The 20564-nt window shown below is 58.5% G+C and overlaps 1 protein-coding gene across 1 annotated transcript in view; it reads left to right on the top strand.

The window, feature by feature from the left end:
* Positions 1-12423, top strand: part of LOC120644830 (cysteine-rich receptor-like protein kinase 11) — a 37881-nt gene extending 25458 nt beyond the window's left edge. The window contains exon 8 of the mRNA XM_039921563.1: positions 11986-12423. Within this exon, the coding sequence (XP_039777497.1) occupies positions 11986-12013 (28 nt within the window). The 3' untranslated portion in view covers positions 12014-12423. The remainder of the gene's footprint in view (positions 1-11985) is intronic.
* The last annotated feature ends 8141 nt before the right edge of the window (positions 12424-20564 follow it).

The following is a 20564-nucleotide window of genomic DNA, read 5'->3' as shown; positions in this document are numbered from 1 at the left end:
GAACTCAATCATGTCCCGCGCAAATATAACGAGGATGCCAACGAACTAGCCAAGATCGCGTCGGGGCGGACCACCGTCCCCCCGAACATCTTCGTTCGCGACATTACCAATCCCTCCGTCGAATTCAAGGATCTGGCAGAGCCAGACCCCTCGACCACCGGGCCCTCCGGCGTGAACCCCCTGGCGGACGAGGCCGAGGCCATGGACATTGACTTCGGGACCACCTCCGCGGACGAGGCCGAAGCAATGGAAGTCGACGAGGCCCCAACTTCGCAAGATTGGCGCGTCCAATACCTTGACTGGATGATTCGAGGGGTCCTACCCTCGAACCGTGCTCAGGTGCGGCGCCTCGCCAGGCGGGCCAAGTCCTTCATCTTAATCGACCACGAGTTATACAAGCGCAGTCCCTCGGGCATCTTGCAGCGATGCATCCCAATCCCCGAGGGCAAGGAGCTGATCCGCGACATCCATGTTGGCACTTGCGGTCATCATACTGCACCACAAACCCTCGTGGGTAACGCGTTTCGGCAAGGTTTTTATTGGCCCATCGCGGTCGCCGATGCCACCGACGTCGTGCAGACCTGCGAGGATTGCCAGTTCTACGCTCGAAAAACACATCTCCCGGCCCATGCTCTGCAGACCATCCCCATCACATGGCCGTTTGCCGTGTGGGGACAGGACCTCATCGGTCCGCTGCAGAAGGCACCGGGGGGCTTCACCCACTTGCTGGTGGCAGTCGACAAATTCTCCAAGTGGATTGAGGCTCGACCCATCGGCAAGATTAAATCCGAGCAAGCCGTTCTGTTCTTCACCAACATCGTCTTCAGGTTCAGCGTCCCGAACTCGATCATCACCAACAACGGCACCCAGTTGACAGGCAAGAAGTTCTTGGCGTTCTGCGACAACTTCCACATATGAGTGGATTGGTCGGCTGTGGCGCACCCACAGACAAACGGGCAAGTGGAGCGTGCCAACAACATGATCCTCCAAGGACTGAAGCCAAGAATCTTCAACAAGTTGAACAAGTTTTGCCGGAGGTGACTCACGGAGCTACCCTCGGTTATCTGGATCCTGAGGACGACCCCAAGCAGAGCCACGGGCTTTACCCCGTTGTTCCTCGTCTATGGCGCCGAGGCCATCCTCCCCACGGACTTGGAGTACGGGTCACCAAGGCTCAAGGCATACCAAGAGCAGCAGAACCAGCGAGCTCGTGAAGACTCGCTGGATCAAGTGGATGAGGCTCGAGACGTGGCACTCCTACACTCTGCGCGCTACCAGCAGTCTTTATGAAGATATCAAGCGCAGAGGGTCCGGCACCGAGACCTTAACAAAGGGGACTTGATGCTGAGACTTCAACAGGACAACAGGGGCCGCCACAAGCTCTCGCCGCCGTAGGAAGGCCCATACGTCATCGCCGAGGTGCTCAAGCCCGGCACGTACAAGCTGGCGAACGACAAAGGCGAAGTCTTCACCAATGCTTGGAACATACAGCAGCTATGTCACTTCTATCCTTAGAGTTCCGAGCTATTTTGTACATCATTTGTACTCGCATTTTCGATTTTCCAAAATAATAAAGAAGTACGCTTTACTTGTTTATTTTTGGGAACCTTCCGGACCCTCGAGGGCTCGGATGCGCACGAACACTGAGGTATGCTTGGCTTTACCCTCGGCAAAGCCAAGCCTCCCTCGGGGGCTACTACGGGGTGAACCCCCGAACGTCCCCAAAAATCACCAACGTTTTTTCGAAAAACTTCTGTCTCGTCTCTAAGCTTCTCGTACACTTGGAAAAAACGGACGCGAGGCGTAAGCAACTACGGTACGGGGCCGGCCGAGTCGTAGGGCCGCCTACGCCTCCGGGATACGGCACCCCCTCACCACCCCACGCCTACGTTGCTTATGAACGTGAAATTCCTCGTAGAAGTTTATCTAAGTCGTGTACGAGAACACGGAAGTAGAGTAAAGAAAACGCGGGCTCGAACGCACAAGGCCTCGATGGGCCACACTGTCGATTTAACGATAATGAATTTCTTATATTCATAGATACGATTACAAAGTGTGATTACAATGAATATTAATCCATTACATGGGCTTCAAGGCCCAGTCTATCTACAGGTTGTCATCCCTCCTCTGTGGATCTGCAACAGCATCGAAGTCAGCTATCGGGGGGATGTCGGCTTCGAGCTTCTCGGCAAGCACCACGGCGAACTCCTTGGCGGCTGCATCAGCGTCTTCCATGATGGCTGACGCGGCATCCGCATTGGCGTCGTCAGGAACCACATACCCCGACGACACTCTCCGCAGGTCCATGAGGTAGTGCGTCGAGGCCACGGCGAGGGCACGAAGGACACCGAGGCGGAAGGTGCTCTTGGCGTGCTCAGCGATCCGGCCACCTAGCGCTCGCAGGCGGCTGATCACCGAGCTACCAGAGACAACGCCCTCCCCCTCGAGCTCCTAGCACACACTCACGGCGGTTCGCTCCAGGTCAGCGTACTCCGCCTGCGCCGCCATGAGCGCGGTGTTGACCGCCTCGTTTGCCGCAGTCTCGTCTGCCACTTGCTGCCTCAGCTCTGATCAAAGAAACGAGGATAAGCTACGAAAAACTACAACCCAACAACATCGAAATTTCGAGCACTCACCTACGATGCTCTTCTACGCCTCCTCTCGTTGGACTCAGGCGGCCTCCTCGAGGGAAGACAAGGAGTTCTCCTTCTCCTTGAGGGCGGCCTCCGCATTCCGGAGAGCCACCTCCTTCTCCTCGAGGGCCTTGCCCTTCTCCTCGAGAGTCCCGGTGAGCGTGGCGATGGTTGCCTTCTCGCGCTGGAGCTCGGCCTCCTTGTTGTGGAGCTCAGCCTCCTTGCGCTGGAGTTTGGCTTCCTTCAGTTCGAACGCTGTCCTGGTGCGCTGCAGCTCGGCGGTTTGCGCCTCGGCTTCCTGAGCCTTCTGCTTTGCTGCAGCCCTTTGGACATCACGCTCCCCGGTGGTCCACGCCAACTCCTCCTCTAGAGCCTGCCGACGCGCCTCCAGATCCGTCATCTTCGTGTTGGCGTCGACATTCCGGAACACCAGGCTAGCATTGTGCTGCCCAAGCCAGCGTACCTGGGAGTACAACCGGGTCATCTCGGCGCTTTTCTTGCACGAGATGTCCCTCAGCCGCTGCAAGAGGAAAGGAGTGGGTAAAACAAATAAAATCAGGGCCAAAATATGAACGATTCTCGGGGAGGAGCCTCTTACCTGGCTGATCTGGTAGTCTGTCATTCGATGGAGCTCCAACGTGCGATCGAGGTGGTTCTGAATCCGAGAACCTGCCTCATACTGCGCCTGCCAGACGGCATCCTCCTCTCGCTCATCGCGGAGAAACTCTGGGGGGACCACAGACTGGATGATCGCCCCGTGCTAGGGCCCCTTGGACGTCCCCTCGTCGAGCACCTCCGCGCAGGCCGACGTGAACTCAGCGATCTTGTCGGTGGCGCTTGCCGCAGCAGCGGGGTCGATGTCTCTCGAATCTCCGTATTCCTCGCTGCTGTCCGGCAGCTGCACCACCAGGATCACGCTGTCCATCGTCGCCTATGCCGTCACCGTCGGCGCCGTCATCACCACAACAACACCCTCGTCCTGGGCTTCTGCGGGCTCCGGGACGTGGGCTTCCTCCCCCATCGGCGCCCTCTGCGCCGACTCCTCCGCGACTCCCTCGACCCCATCCCCCGGGGACGAGGGTCTCCGCCTCCGCTTGGCTGGCGGGGCGCTCCTGCGCACCCCCACCAGATCCTTCTTCTGCGACCGGCCGAGCGGCGTTATCTGCGTCGCCCCGACCGGCCTCGGCTCCAACGACCGGCTGTGCGGCGCCGACTGCGCCGCCCCGGCCGGCCTCCCCCACGGCGTCAGCCGGAGCGGCTTCTTCAGCTCCACTCTGGCCGGCGTCGCCCCCGTTCCTCGGCGCTCGAGCCTTTTGGGCCGCTTGGGCCCTGTTAGCCATCGCCTCCTGCAGCTTCGCGGCCTCCGCCATGATGTCCACGACAGGCGGGGCCTGCGTCGCCGAGTGCGGCGTGGCGCGCGCCCAGGTCTTGAGGGCTTTGGTCGGCGCGAGCTAGGCGGCGTCCTTGGCAACGACCCCAGAGCTGGAAATCGGGGAAGGAAAGCTAAGATTAGCAGGATTGGGGGAGCGATCTAACGAATACAACAACAAAACCGAAAACACTTACCTGGACCGGGCACTCATGCTGCGTTTGCCCGTGCCACTCCTTAGGGCCCGAGGCACGCCGACGCCCCTCGACGACTGATCCGAGGGTGTCACCCTCGGAGCAGCCTGAGGCCTCGAGGCCGTTTGCGCGGGCGCCCCCGCTCTCGCCGCGGACCCGTTGCCGCCCGTCGGCATCGTGGGCGCGGGGACCCCTCGCCCGTCACTCGCAGGGGTGACCCCCGCTCCGCCACGGACGCAGATGATCCTCCACCCACCACCGGCGCAGGTGACCCTCGTCCCGCCGCTGGCGTGGGCAACCTCCGCTCCGTCCCCGTGAGGGGCGGGTTCGCCAACGACTCTAGTGCGGGCCTCGCCTCATGTGGTGTCGCTGGCGCGTCCTCGTCGCCAGCCTCTTGATAGACCGGCGGGGAATCCACACCTGTTGCCGCCTCGCCACCACCCGGAGGGTGGGCCTCGGCATCTGAGGCGTCCTCCTCCTCCTCGTCCGTGGACTCAGGCGTGGCAGGCCGCGGCTTCCCCTCCGCGCGAGCGATCTTGCATGCTTTGTCGTGCTTCGCTTTCCTCTTCCTCTTCCTCTCAGCGGTAGCCTCTGCCGCCTCCTTCTGCTTCTTCACCACCTCCGCGTGGAGGTGGTTGATCTCGCGTTCCTCCGGGATCGGAAGCCTCGAGGGGTGGCACTTCAACCCCTGCAAAACACAACCAAGTCGAAGTCAGGAGGCGGGGAAAGGAACAGCACAAGTCGACAAAGAATCCGGAATCAACACTCACCAGAGAAATGTACCCCGGCTCGGGGCGCATCTTGATCCTCCAAAGATCCTCGGGGTCATTCGGGAACTCCGCCACCGCGCTCCTCGCCCTCCGGGCAGCGATGTCCCGGGGGAATAGCTCGACCGACATCCTCGAGCCCGAGGCCCGGGCCCCGGGGGTGAGCTTGAAGATCGGCAGGACCCTCTCCATGAGAGGGATCACCCTCTGCCGGTGGAAATTCGTGATGACGGCGGCCGCCGTCAACCCTCTTCGATCCAGGCGCTCCAGTGCGTCGGTGAGGACCTTGAGCCTGGCTTGATGCGCTGGGGACGATACCCCCTAGTCCCACTTCTCGGGCCTCTCCCGGAGCACCCTGTTGGTGAACGCCGGGAGCTTGCTGCTGAAGTTGCGCAGGTAGAACCACCCTCGAGTCCACCCGGCGTTGTTTGTTGTCATCTTGTTGGAGATGTACAAGTTCTTCCGGCTTGGGTGCAAGTGGAGCGTCAGGCCGCCTGTGCGCGCGTACCTCTTTGTTTGGTTCCGTACGTGCTCAACGAAGAGCTCGCCGCGGAAGAGGTGGATCCACAGATCCCAGTACGCCTCGATCCCCAAATATCCCTCGCAGACGGCGATGAAGACTGCCGCCTGCGAGATGGAGTTGGGGCTGAAGTTGTGCAGCTCCGCTCCATAGTAGTCGCACAATGCCCGCATGAATCGACCCACGGGAACGCCGAATCCCCGCTCGTGGAGCCGCACGAGGCCCACGCCGGCGCCCCTGAATTGGGGTTCAGCGGAAGCAGCCTGTCCTCGACTAGCCGCTCCAAAACCGCCTCGGTGGCAGTGGATCTCCCCCACGGCAACGGCTCCTGGACATCCGCCATTGCTTCAGACCAAGGGGGGGACGCGGGGAGGCAAGATCTGCGGTGGCCAAGGTGCGCTCTCGCTTTCCTTCCTCTACTTCCTCTCGCTCTCGGCTACATGCTCAGAATGCAGGGGAGGCGAAGAGGGCAAGGGAGATGAAGGAAAATGGCCAGGTGAGCCCAAACAGTCCCACACCCTTGCATTCAATGTGGTGGATTTTGCCGTCACTGACGGATGGGTCCCACGACCGCGGAGTCTCCCACGCGCGCACTCGGCAATAATTACGGTGCGGTAATCAACGGACGCGGTGCGACTGTTGCGCTGTTCCATCCGTCAGCCGCCGCCCACGCCGCTTCGTCTACCTGAGGAAGTTACCTGAAAAGGCGCGCCCACACCGCACCGCACAAACTGGGCCACGTCGCCCACCACCAGCGAAAGACCCGCGCACACGACTAGCGACTCCGCGCCGCTTGCGAACCGTGACGGAATATTCCTTTCGGGGGTACTTCACCCTCGAGGGAATCCTATTCCGAGGCCTTACTGATCAGGGGTTTGAAGCCTGGCCCGTCGAGGGTTCGACAGGCGCCCCAGATCGCCAGAGTCAGGGACTACATGGATGTGCCGTACAAGCTACCCTCGAACACGGAGTTCGAGACGTCCTACACAGTGTTCAAGGCCAGTCGAGCGTGCCTAGCAGGGGGATCCCATCGAGGGAGAGCATCGAGCCCTCGGACCCTATCGAATGGGTCCGAGCCCCGCCTAGCGAACCTTCGCGAGCGCTTTATGTGACGTGTCCACGGACCACGAGCCGACCCTTATCGAACGGGGCACGGACGTCCACTTGAACTACCCGATAACAGCTCATCGAAGCAGCCATGGCTCGCGGCCCAGGCATGGGTAGCATGGTGCACTTCACCCCTCCTCCATGCGGAAGGGCGACGAGGGTCATAACCAAAGTCGAGGGTTCCCTGAACGCCTTTACATAGGCCGGGGCTCGGGGGCTCCTCGCACACCGCGGCTCAGGCCGTACCCTCGAATGGGTCGATGATCGTCGATTGTGAAGTTCCGTGTGTCTAATCAAAACCCCTACTGTTGATGCACGCCTGCCTGATGGTTAAGCTGAATACTGGGTCGCTGTTCCAGCACTGAGAATGCCGAGGGCGGGTAAAAGAGTGCCGATGGCGGCTGAAAATGACGCTGGACGGCCACCCCAGTGAAGCAACAAAGCAGGGCGACGTTTACAGCCCTTGGACGAGTACAAACACTCCTCCAAGACCTCGGGGGCTACACCCGCGGGTGCGCTGACGCGCCCCCACGGAGGAAACTTCACACATTCGAGGACCGAAATCTCCTGCAGGGGTGGCACCCACCCATACACCTTCGGTCATCCTCTCCGCGAAGGGGAAGGAGACTTCATTGCTCTTTACAAACAAAAGATTACAAAGGGCTACCGGCTTAAAGCCGTCGAAAAGTACAAACTTATTGCCACCTGCGTGGCAATTTTCCCTGTCTTGGGGAGGAGCGAGCGACGAACAAAAGCACTAGGCTCCTGGCTGACGTGACGGCCAAGCTGCTTGGGATGCGAGGAATAGCCCCCAGACCGCACGGGTCCAGCGGGTTGCTTTCCTCGCAAGCTTTCTTCTAGCATCTCCTCCACCGAAGACTATGCGGGGGGTCGAGCTGGCGGACAGCACCCTCCACACCGTCTGCCCGAGAGCAACCTTATCGCCAGGGGGGACGATGCGAAGAATAGCCACCAAACCTGGCACCAACGCCATGGTCAGGTGTCTCCATCCCCCTTCAGGCTAGGGGACATCGCGGAAGCAGGACCCCACGGGCCCAATGCTCTTCTGCTAGTCCCACTGAAGCTGAGGGATGGTGCGCACGCTCTCTCCGGCTTTCCCCCGCCGCTCACAAGCATTCTTCTAGCACCAAAGCCTAAAAAAGCCAGGCCACCCCGTCTGGGGGCCGGTCGTGAAAGGCAAAGGAAAACATTACAAGACTTAGGCGATGCTAGAAGTAGGAGCAGGGAAGTTGGAGAGGAAAGGGAACCCCATGACCCCTATTTGTAGCTGCGCCGGGCGCCAAGAATCAAGCCTGTCGAAGGGCGAAGGTCTGGACCGCCCGTGATGGCGCGGCCCTCCACGAGCAAAGCTGAGTCCTTGGGTGCTGAGCGGCGCAGCATCGGCCCAGGCCGACAGCCCTCGAACGGCGCATCGGAAGACGACCAGGGAAAGCGGGGCTGAGGCCCTGAGCGCGGGACGGCACGACGAAAGCACCAGCTACTGAGCAGCAGGCGCCACCGTCGCCCTGGCCCACTCAGCATGCGGATGCGTCTCGTCCCCAGAACAAAACAAAAAAAGGTGCGCACCTCGAAGTACTCTCCCCGCAGGCGCACGACCCCGACCGACGAGTTGTCACATCCGCTGGGCCGGCACAAAGGTGCGCCTGGCAGGTGCACATCACCGATCGATCACGTCAAGGGGTGAAATCGCCGAAATACCCTTTGGCCGAATCCCTTGACTCGACCAAAGCCTCGGGGGCTACTGTCGGGTACCACGATTAGGGACACCCTAATCGGGGTACTAAGATCACCCTAAAAAATGCAAACACATGTTAGGCAACTGGGCCCACGAAGGCCCACGGCCTCCTTCCAATCTGGAAGAAAGGACTCAAAGAAGCCCAGCATGCGGCCCATTCGCACCCCTCTCGGACCCGCGGGGCGATCTCCGCCTCGCTCGAGGGCTCCCATCGGGACCCTCGACTGCGCCCCGCATCTCCGCCTCGCTCGAGGGTAGCGAACCTACCCTCGAGCGGGGCGAATGATCTCCGCCTCGCTCGAGGCCACCCATCGACATAAAATACAAACGGCCTTTCCACTCACCCGCCCGTCGTACGAAGGCATTGAATGCCAACCACTCCTCCACAGCAACCGGGATAGATGGCATCAGGCCGCCATTCCCCACAGTGGCTGTGATCGGAGTCCTATCCACCAACTCCGGTCACTGCTCCGCCATCCCGGATGTTGTGGCCGCACTATGGAACCTGCGATGCGGGATGAGATGGGCTCGGCACTGTTCCCGTCACTATTCTGCCAACTCTGGCTGTCCGGACTCCACCTCATCACATGTATGGTCCCGGACCCGCCCCCTGATCGGGAAGGGGCCCGGTGTTGCCACGAGCCCTTCGAAGAGGGATGCCCTTCACTAGCAGCCGGAGGCCCGGACCTCCCCCCTCGAGGGGTCCGGGACCTCCACGCGACCTTCGGACCTCCTTAGTGCGCACGCCGACACATTGTCCAGGGGGTCCGGGATCGCCACGTGCCCCGTTACTGCTGGAGCACGCAAGACCCTTACCTGCAGGGCCCACGGAACGCCACCACGCCGCATCTGGAGGACTGTACGCCTGCTGGGGTTGGCAGGACGCCGGCGCGATCTCCGTGAGGTCAAGGACGATACCCAGGACGACTGCCACGCCCGACGCCATGCCCCACAGTGTACTTCCTACAGTGTACGACCACTGCACCCCCGCGATTCGGGGGAAACGATGACTTCCACGTTCCCCTACTCATGTATCCCGCCCCTCCTTGTAACTATAAAAGGAGGAGGCGGGCATCCTTTAAGGGGGGATGGTCACCTACATTCGCGATCATCGTCACACTATCAGCACCACTGAGCACTCACCTCAACCGACTCCTCTTCTAGCAGAGACCTGGGAGCTTCCCTCCCTCTCTCGCCTCGCTTGTACCCCCTACTACAAGCACTCCGGGTGCAAGATAATACAGTGCCCTCGCACACCCCCTTGCTGGACGTACGGCCCCGCGGCCGGAACCAGGATAAACCCGTGTGTTACTGTGTTGCCTCTTGCATCAATATCTGGGATGAGGAAACACGCAACATTTACTAGTTGGGATCCGGACCCCCGGGTCGGGACACCGACAGCGATCAAGTGCGTAGAGCAACTTGAGGGCCTTCTCATGCTCTGTGTAGTCAAAGGTATCAGCAGATCTGTTAGCATTGACTTTGTTCACGATCGATTGAAACCGACTGAACATGTCGCCAATGCTCTCACCCGGCCCCTGTGTGAAGTTCTTATATTCACGTCGGTGAGTCTCGAAAAGCTTAGCCTTCACTTGAGGTGTGCCCTCGTGGTAGTTCTCAAGACACGTCCAGACTTTGTGGGCTTCCTGAAAACCCGGGACTGAGAACTCCGCACGAGAAATGCCAGTGAACAAGACATTGACAGCCTTGGCGTTAGCCTCGTGCTCAGACACCTGAAGAGGAGAGGTCCGAACGGCAAGCACCTCGTACGCCTGGTACTTGGTGATATCCCAGACCTCGGCTCCCATGCTTTGCAAGAAGGCACGCATGCGAACCTTTCAATAAGCATAGTCCTCGCCGGTAAACACTGGGATCTTACCAAGACTTGCCATGGTCGCCAAGTGGTTTTCGAACTGGTTAAGGTACTAAAAACCTCAACCAACCTCTGATACCAATTGAGGGACTGAAAAGGCGACCAGAGGGGGGGTGAATGGGAGCCGATCAAAAATTATCGCAAACAAGAGCTCGGCTTAAGATCCCAAGTGTGCACCCAACCCAAGAGTCCTAGGTGAAGTGCAGAGTAGCTATAAAGGAACTACACTAACTCAAAACAACCCTTGGAACAAACGAGATCAATCGCGGAAGCAAACACGAAGAACTCCACGAGAAACAGCACGGTATAACTCACCAAAATTCGTAGGCACGATCACAAAGGACTTGTGAACATGACCACAGAAGGAATCGACGAATCAATCCATGGTTTGGGAGAAATCGAAGAAATTCCGAGCAAGATTGGGGTTTTCTCAAGAACGCAACAACTTCGATTCGGGGGAACTCGTGATTCCAGAGGGTATAGCACTAGGCTAGATGGTTTTGAATCACTATAAAGAGTCACTCGATCATCAGAAAACCGCTCGTCATCTCGTGCTCAAGATTCGTCGAAGGAAAATCGAATTCATCCAGAACAAAGCACAAATCGTACAAGATTGAATTGAATTCAAAACCCCGGAGGGCACAAGGAGGATTGGGCCTCCTTTCCCGATCAATCTCAGTACAAGAGTCTCAAAGATCCATCTCCAAAATCCTAATCCTAGAGAAGAAAAGGAAGAACAGAGAGGAGGGGAGAGGGGCAACATGAGGAGGACGGCGGCTCAGTTCTGGCACTGGGAAAAAGAGCACCGAGAGAGAGAGAGGGTGAGGGAGTTTTTAACCCACTAACTCTAGACTAAAAGACTAAACTACCCGTAGACTCAAATAAACACTAGAAAGCCCGTAGGGGCAAAACAGGAAAAAGATACAAGGACTCATCCAACGGTCGAGGTTCTTTCTTCGAGTCGAAGTCTTCTTCGCGATGCCGCTGTGTGGATGAAAATCCGGTCCGCGGTTTTGGAGGGTCCGCGAAACCCGGGTAAGTGGCCGGTTTTGAGAAAACCGCCAAATCTCCACGCACGGGAAGATTCCCGCTTCCACGCCGTGGCCCTGGACGCCATTCTCGCCTCGGCCTCCTGACGGCCCTAGACGCCGCCCGACGCCCGTCACCTCCTCGCCCGCAGCGAGGCCCTAGACGCCGTCGACGCCCGTCGCCTCCGTCAGTCCCAAGACCGACGTCCGTGCCTCCACGACTTGGCGTCTTCAACCGCCGTCCGCCTCTTTGGTTTTGTGGCGCAAACCAAGAAACCCGCCTTCCGTCGCCGCTTGCGCCCTCGATCCAGGAGTGGACGCCACAACTGCCGCCCGGCCCGAGCTCCGGTCCCGGCTGCCCTTCACCGCCGTCCACCGCACGGTCCATCGGCCACAGCTCCGCCACGGCAGCTCACCGTCGACACTCGACGCCCGTGTACCTGCAACCAAAGACCAAGCGCACGATCACACCGCACGGTTGACAATTCACTCATCACAAGCAGGATAGAGTACTCAACATTTCTCAGTCATCCTCCTGGATATCGTTGGCCTCAGTATGTGCAGATCTAAACCTCCTGAACACCACCACCCTAAGTATGAATGGGTAAGTGTTTATGCAGTCGCATGCATCTATTACGTTATCGCTTCTTATTTCTTAATCATTAGTGAACTTCAGGCATGCATCTAATATAAGCTAGTCATGTACAGATAATGCATAGTACTGCTTTGTGGTTTCAGGCTTGGGAGGCTTGGGAAGCAGGAGTAACAGAGGAGTTGTTTGATCCGTCATTGTTTGACGGGTCTCAGGGAATGGAGATCATTAGAAGGTGGGTGCAGGTAGGACTGCTGTGCGTTGAGGAAAAACAGGGCAGGCCGGCCCACCATTGCGGATGTTCTTGAGATGCTAAATGGCAAGAAAGAGTTGCCGACACCAAGGAAAATAGCCTACTACGTGCCTGGTCAGACGGATCGTTGAGCCCCCGTCTCCTCGCTAGCTTGTATTACGCCACTGCTCTTGGCATTACTACAATATCATGTGCCTCATCATTCTTCTATTTTCAAATTACATGTTGAAGAAAACCACTCGAGGAGTGTTAATCAACAAATTCCAGTGCGGCCTCTGCGAACACGAATTTGTCAACTCGGTGTGAAGAACAAAGATACAAGCTTCACCAATTCAAGATGTGTCCATCTTGTTCTATCGAAGCGACATACCAAGCAAGAGATGCATGGCAACAAGACACGGACGTTCCGCCGTCGTCTCGCCGTGCGACCCTTTACGAGGAGGCAACGCGATGTTCCTTATGCCTGCGTACGTCTTGCCGTCCGAAACGGGGGCCGCTGGTGGCTGCGCACGCGCGGCGATAGGGTGAGCACATCGGGACGGGAGTTGTGTTCCGACAGACGGCTGCACCCCCGGTCGAGGTCGCCCCGGCCCGTCCGCCTCCAGGAGCGTGGCAGCGGCTAGCAGATGCAAGAGGGCGATGGGCGAGGCTCCCAGATGCCCACGAGGAAGCGAGGGACGCCCTGGGCGCGGCGGCGCTCCGGCGAGCCGCAGAGGAGGACGCCCCAGAGGGTGGAGGAGTGCGGCATGAAGCGGAGGAGGCGGTCTTCAGATTCAATTCACACCCCCCCCCCCCCCCCCCCCCCCCGTGACCCATGCATGGGGCCGTCGTCGTTGGTTGATCACCGTTGCTGCATGCAAGATGCCGCGGCACGAAGCTGTCAGGATCATGGGGAGCGTCCGACCCCACGCTGCCGCGCACCAAGTCCACTCTGACAGTGCTTGAATCGCTCTTGTTCATCTCCTAGCCCTTCGCTCTCCTCCAGCAGGCGAGCAGAGCAAGACGGAGCCTCGTCTCCGTCCGGCTTACGGCTGCGGATGCATTGGGAAGGGAAGGCGCATCCGCAGCAGAGTTGCAGCCGAGTTACAGCGGGGCTACCGGCCAAGCTGGGCGGCAAGGAGGACGGGGAGGGAAGCGGGAGACGACCGGAGCTCGGCGGCACCCCAGTGAGCCGCGCTGTGAGGCGGAGGCAGCGCTCCTCGCCGGCCGTGCACCCCCTGGGCGCCTACCAGCCGTCCGATGCGGCGTGTGCGGTCCAGATGGACTGAATCGTGGAAGTAGGTCGCGGCGCTGCGCCTCGTCAGAGTCAGTCAGAGTGCCGTCCTCCTAGCCGCTGACGAAGCGGGCCCACGGTCAAGGCTCGGCCGAGCCGAGGTCAAGGCTACGGCGGCGGCCGGGCATTGCTGATAGCCGGCGGCGTACAGGCTCCGGCGCCCATGCCGGCCGCGACGGCAAGCCGGTGTTCCAGAGCGAGCAAGGACGAACGCACGGCATTAGCGGGCCCCTGAGCGAGAGGAGCTCACCATCAATCCATTTGCGGGTTGAACGGCGTGCAAGGAGGTCGGAGGTGTGCCGGAGGCGTTGATGTTGAGGCCCAAGGGCGGCTGTAATGGTGAGCGGTGGCTCGGGAGTTGAAAAATCCCCGGCGAGGACCCGGAATACAGGATTACGGTGGTCGGGGGGAGGTTGAGGAGCAGCCTAGGGAAGTGGACAAGCCTTGGCCGGAAGGAATTTGGTTTCGGTGGTGCTGGAGCGAGGGAGGAGGAGGAGGAGGAGGCCGTCCGGGCTGATTGAAACGTGAGCCAGGTGAGCGAGGGAGACGATCTCCGACGAGCACGAACACAACGAGTCGATTTCAGATACCGTTCGTCAACTCCAAAACGACAGCGTTTGGCCGGCCAAAACTCCCATAAATCGTGTACAACCTACCCAACTGATCTGTACAAAAGTTGTAGCGCTAAGAAGCCTCTACTTGTTTAAGCAAGGATACTTGGATAAAAGGCGCACGTTTTGAAAGATGTTTAGCTCCAAATCTGGGCAAAAATATGCCTTTTTTCTGAAAATTCAGAGATGTGAAGAATGACTTTTTGCAAACTTTGGGCGGGATTTCGATGCGCGTGCAAGAGGACAGCCGGAGCGAGGCGAGGGCGCCGAGAGGATGAGCATGCGGAGCCGAGGTCATGAGAGATCGTTCTGCGCGCCATGCCGGCCCGCCGGGCGCCGGCCAGCCGCGCCCAGGAGCTGCTCGCGTTGCGTCGCGCCCAGGCGCCGCAGGAGAGCGGCGGCGGCGGCTAGATCCAAGAAGGCGAGGCTCCTAGACGCTCAGGGGGAAGGGGACGGAAGCGGAGGGACGCCCTGAGCTTGGCGGTGCTCCGGCGAGCCGCGGAGGAGGACACCCCAACGGGCGGACGGTGTTTGAGACCGACCGTCCGTTGCGACGTGTGCGGCTGCAATGGGAGCGTTGCGGGGGTGGGGGGTGGGGGGGGGGGGGGGCGTCTTCCTTGTCAGGGGTTCGCGTTAGCTTGCCGGTGGCCGCGGTGCGTCGGTGGCTCGGAAGATGGGAGAAATCGCTTCGGCGGCGATGGCGGCCGGCAGGGTGGTGCGAGCGAGCGCGGACAGACATGCTCGTCGAAACGACGTACCGGCGTCCGGCGAGGCCTTGTGCTTGCCCCGGTGCCGCGCGGCGCGCGCACTGGAACGCGCCGCATGAACTGGAGGCGACCAGAACCAGCCCGCGCGTGTGGAATCGGCAATTCGGCAGCAGCTAGCCATCATCAACGCATCGAACTCGATCGAGGAGGAGGGTTGAGCCCAGAACGCGTCGATTTGCAGGTTAGCGGGGTGGTGGTGCGCGTGCATGCATCTCGCGGCATCTGCCGCCGGGGCTGAAAGAGGCAACGGTCGACGCGTGCGGCGGCGGAACGGAACGGTCTCCTGGTCGAAGTAAGAAGCAGGCGGCGGCCGCCGGGACTCGCCGGCGCTCGTGCAAGCCGCGGCGTGCGGCGGAGACGCCGCTCTCGCGCCCCCACGGGGCGGATGGTGTTTCAGATACCGTCCGGGTGGACGGTATTTAAAATACCGGCCACCCCCTCCGTGCCTACCATCCGTTGGATCGGATTTCTACGGCCAAGATTGGGGAGTCCCTTCCTCTTCCTCTGTCCAGTCCATGAACGCCGATCACGCGGCTCGCCGCTCGCGCACTGCTCGCCGGAGCTCCGCCACCCGCCGGGCCTGCTCCTTTGCCTGGGGCTCCTCGGTGCCCATGCCTACCGCACGGGTGCACCTACGCGCTGCCGAGTGCCGGAATGGAGGCGAGTGCACACCGCGCGCAGGTGCTGGCCATTGGCCGGAGTGGCATGGAGCACGCTTCATGCCTTCATCACGGAGTTCCGGCGTACAGGAGGAGAGAGAGCCGGCGGAAAGGATTTGTAGAAATGCCGCTCGGTTGGCCGGCGAAGAGGACAAGCTGAGACCCGGCGCGACCCGACCACCAGATGTGCTCATCGTGGCAGCGAGCTCACGATGCCAGCGCGGCGGCGGCGGCGGCTGCTGCTTCAAGGTCTCCAGAGGAAGCATATCGCAGTAGGGGGCTCGCCGGCGCCCGGACAAGCCTCGGCGTGCGGCGGAGACGGCATCCTGGCGATTTCTTGGACCGACCGGGTGGACGGTTTTTCAAATACCGTCCACCCCTTGGGCTGTACCGTCCGTCCGATGCGACGTGGGCCTCTTCCTCGTCAGGCGCAGCAGCCGGTGGCCATGGCGAGCTTCTCCTCCCTTCGCCGGCGACGGTCTCAGCTGATTGCGTCGGAGCTCCGCGGCGCCCTGCCGGAGGGTCAGTCTCCGTCTCCGTCGCCGTCGCCATCGCCGGTGGGCTTCCATGGACGGTCAGTCTCCGTGCCCGAGCAGAAACCTGATGCGGCTGTCGTGGACGGTCCAACGTCCAAGTCCAACCCGGCAGTCCCGCACTGGGAGCGCACGACGCCGGCGTATGGTGGATGCGAACTGCGGCGGCGGCGGCGCGGTAGCAGGAGCAAAGACGCCACAGGCGGTGGCCTTCGGGAGTCGCCGGCGCTCGGGCGACCCATGGCGTGCGCCGGAGATGGCGTTCTCGCGACCCCGCGGGGTGGACGGTGTTTGGGATACCGTCCGGGTGGACGGTATTTGAAACACCGTCCACCCCCTGGGTGCCTTGTAGCCGTCCGACCGGGCATGTGCCGCCCAGATCAAGACAGTCTCCTCTTCATCTTCCTCAGTCAGACTTGGACTCTGACGGGTACTCCAGCCAGCGCCCAGGTGCACGAGCGCCAGCCATGCCTCTCGAGTTCCTCGCCGGATCGGAGCTCCCCCGCCGGCCGGCCCCGCTCCTTGCTTGCCGCTGACCACCGCTGCCTGGCCTGGTCTCTGCGGCGCCTGTGCCCAAAGCCCCACACCATCCTACTACCTCGCCGGAAGGCCAATAGGGTTAAATTTGCCATGCCCTGCATCCTGCTATTGGCCATTTATTTGCCATGTCCTGTTCACCAATGGCGCGTGTCCAGGGAATCGAATGAAGATGGTGGCGAGCTGGTGCTATATAGCTGAGTTAACTTCATCTGCACTATGCTGTTAAATGGAAGATTGACAGTAACAGCAGCCTTCCTAGCTCTCTTGTTAAGGCTCATTGGTCACACCAGACTTCAGAGCTGGCAGTAGCAACAGTGCACGGCAAGAACACTAGTGAGTCTGCAGACAGGTCAACTGGCATCATACAGAATTTCTGCAAGATTCCAATTTCTCGCTGGATGATGCTTCAGTAGGAACTGCTCCTTGGGACTATCTTTCAGCCGGATCCTCTGTTTCTGAATCCTTTCAGTTCGGTAAGCAAAAAGTTCAGTATCCTGTCCGGCTGTCCATAATGGGCTCAGATGTCCAGTTTCCCCCTCCCTCTTCTCTTTAGTAATTCTTGATTTACGTTGTCTTGGCGGTGCACCTGTTTGCCGTTTCATGGACAGCTGAGTGAAAAGATCTTGTTCAGAGCAAAGTAATTTTGCCACCGCGCATACTGACATCAGTTTGTAAGGACGACGTTTTGCATCCTTCGGCTCTGCTCCGCTCAGTTCATCCTTTCTGTTCGGTAACCAGAAAGTTCAGTAGTATCTAGTCTATAAAGGGACCAGATCCTGCTCGGTCGGAGCAAAATAATTTGGTAATGTTTCTTGTTATCTGCTAAGCCATTCTGGCCTTGCTCCAGTTCACTTGTATGTTGGTTTCCTTCTATTGGTCATTGACAAATAGTCCTATAAACAATTCTGTACATTTGTTTCTCCAAGAAGTTGCTTCTAATCTCCTTGGCCTCACTCAGTCAAGACACTGAAGTAGATTGATTAATCTGAACAAACTGTTTCAGCAAGATGGTGAATATCCATCATTGTTATCAATTGCTTTTCCTTGTTGGGTAATTGGATTTCTATGTTAAGACTTCCAGCTGTGCTTCAGATATTCCATCCTTGTTTGCTTGGTCTCATGATGTTGCTGCAGTGAAATATGATAGCATGACACAGAGCAGAATCACCAAGGATTCACACGATGCGCCCTGATCAGAAATATTTTGTTTGAGCAAAAATTCAGATAGTGTCACCACTTCTCCAGTACCTCTCCTCTCTCTTTTGTTTTGGATTTTGGCTACTCTTAAAGGATCGCAATTTGGTTTTGTATACCACTGAATCTTTTTTTAGATCCCTATATTAATATGCCTCTTGTCACTATTTTTTCATTGGTCTTACCTTTGATTCTTTTGAGCTACCACAAAATTTGGTAACTCCCTAATTATAATTTGCTGATCTCAGTAGTACCTCTTGATACATACCGAGGAGTAAAGACAACTCAAATTAGTATTCTATACCACTAATGAAGTAAGCAGTTCCATGTCCTTTTGGCATATGCATTAAGCATTGGAGACGGTAAAAAACTCAAATTAGTATTCATGGGCAACCTTGTCAAGACGTTGAGACTGGACCTGCTGGAGTGCAAATCATACAGCACTAAGTACTGGAGACGGTAGAAAGGCAAAATTCTGGTACTTGTCACGGAGAAAGGACAGGGTGGTCAGGGATGAACTAATAATGCACCAGAGTTGGACAAGGGGCTTCAGGCTTGTGGAGGATGGACTCAGTTCAGCAGATGGCTAGCTTTGTACAATTATGCAATTATGGGATTTGGTGGAGCAGGTGGTGCTATCAGAGGAGCAAGATCAGACTGCCTGAAAATGGACAGTAAATGGCAAGTATATACTACGAAATCAACCCATGACATCCAATTTTCAGGCTACAGTACCACTGTTTCCGTTCCGGGTATGACAATATGGCAAGCTCAAGCAGAAGGGAAGAACAAATTCTCATGATCTTGTTCTTCGACTGGTTTCAGTGCCACAAAGATTGCATGCGTATTACTACTTTCTCATGGTTCTGCTCTTCTTCTCTTGCAAACAAGCGCGAACTGTTCCCGACAGCAGCAGAATCTGTTGTGATCACGTCGTCTGTTCAAGAGTTCAGAAGTTCAGAACTGCTGCAATGCCCAATGCACAGTAAAGTTGAAGCACCTCTGGATTTAATCATGTATGGATTCCGTTGAGTGCTCGGTAAAATGGCTGCCACTATGAACTGACACCTGAAGATTCGGCTGATTGTGTCATCACTCATCAGGTGCAGCGACTAGCGATAGCGATAAGCATCTGAAGCTTAATGTCTGACTGGACTGGCATCTGATCGATGTTCTGTCCAACGAATCCATCCAAAAATGGTCGGCTGAAATCAGCGATAGACTGCAAAATCCACGCTGCAGGCTCGTCGCTGCAGAGCGAGCTGGTGGTGCCCGTGCGTGAGTGCAGTTGCCGGCGGGGCTACAAGGGGAAAGACGGGCACTGGGAGCGCACGACGGAGGCCAGCGCACGGCGGACGCGAGAGGAGGAGGCGGCGGCACGGTATGCAGGATGAAAGACGCCTTAGGCACTGGACTGGCCTCCGGGAGTCGCCGGCGCTCGGGCGAGCCATGGCGCGCGGCGGAGACGGCGCTCTCGCGCCCCCACGGGGATACCGTCCGAAATACCGTCCACCCCTGGGTGCCTAGCAGTCGTCCGATCAAGCATGTGCGGCTCGGATTGGCGCTTCGCCAGAGAGTCCTCCCCTTCCTCGCGAGACATGGAGGCTTGGAGTTCGATCAGGCCGCTCGCTCCGCCGCCGTCCCCCGGCCGGCTCGGCTCATGAAGCTCCTCGCTGCTGCACAGCACGGCGCCATGTCTGCCGACCGCGTTCACAGTCCGCCCCCGGCTCCAGATCTGCCCCATGTTGTCGATCGCCGTCAGCGTGCCGCGCGGGAGCCGCAGGTGATGGCCACGAAAAGGATCTGCATTCCACGCTCACGAGAGCCTCCTCCCCGTGCACCGGCGGCTTGAATGTGCTTGTCAACCAGGAGCCGAGGGAAGAGGATGGCGGCGGCGTAGTCACCGGTACTGCTCCTGCCATTGGGAAGGCGGTACTTTTATCGACGGCGGCCACCGTGGCGTGGGCGCCGCGAGCAGCGACTCCTCAAGCTCGGTCTCCATCCGGTACTCCCGCGTGAAGACGACGGCGAGGGGTTGGAGGAGATCGAAGCAGGAGGAGCCCGGTGGGCGGTGGCTGACGCGGCGCGCGAGAAGCTTGTCTGTCTGTGCACGACGAGGACGTGCGCCGCAAGCGCGGTGGAAATGTAGAGCAAGCGGAGTAACATGTCGCCGCCTCCGGCCTCCGCTGCATCTCGCACTCTGCCCCGGCCGGCGCGTAGGCAGCAGGCACGACCTGGCGTCGCCGCCGCCGTAGACGACGAGGTAGCAGCCTGCGCGAGGATATTTTTTAGATAAAGGGATGTCCCGGCCTTGAACACTCTCAAGAAAGAGTGTTTACGGTCAAAAGAGGGATTAGACCCTCGAGTTATAAGAGTTTTTAGGCTCTAAACCTCAAACGAGAGCTTTCACGAAAATAAAAATCTAAAAAACAAAAAAAAGCTAGAAGACAGCTTCAATCTTCTTCTTGTTCTTGCTCTTGCTCTTCAACCTTGCAACCTCTTTCCACATCACCAATCCATCACATCACTGTCTACTTAGAAACTTGATGTCCGGATCATCTGTACTCTGCATGTCTCTTTACGTAAACCTCCACCTTTAGGAACTCCAAAAGCGACGCCTCCAACGAGGAAGCGACGCCGAAGGCGCCGTCGTCGCTATTTTTTTTTGTTTTCACCAGGAGTCCCAATCGACAAAGAGACGGGATGTAAAATGATGACGCCCCCAAGAAGAAAATGGCGCCTATGGGCATCATCGTCATCAGCACCGGCACAATGCCAAGCAAGGCTTTCGCCTGAGATCCTCCCGCTCCTCAGCCAAGAAGAAGGTTGTCGCCGCCAAGAGACAATGGTCCTCCGGTTGGAGCTTAGCCCAATAGACGCCGATTGCACGCACGC

This window comes from Panicum virgatum, chromosome 8K (assembly GCF_016808335.1).
Source record: "Panicum virgatum strain AP13 chromosome 8K, P.virgatum_v5, whole genome shotgun sequence".
NCBI lineage: Eukaryota > Viridiplantae > Streptophyta > Magnoliopsida > Poales > Poaceae > Panicum > Panicum virgatum.
This window is presented reverse-complemented; position numbering and strand designations above follow the sequence as displayed.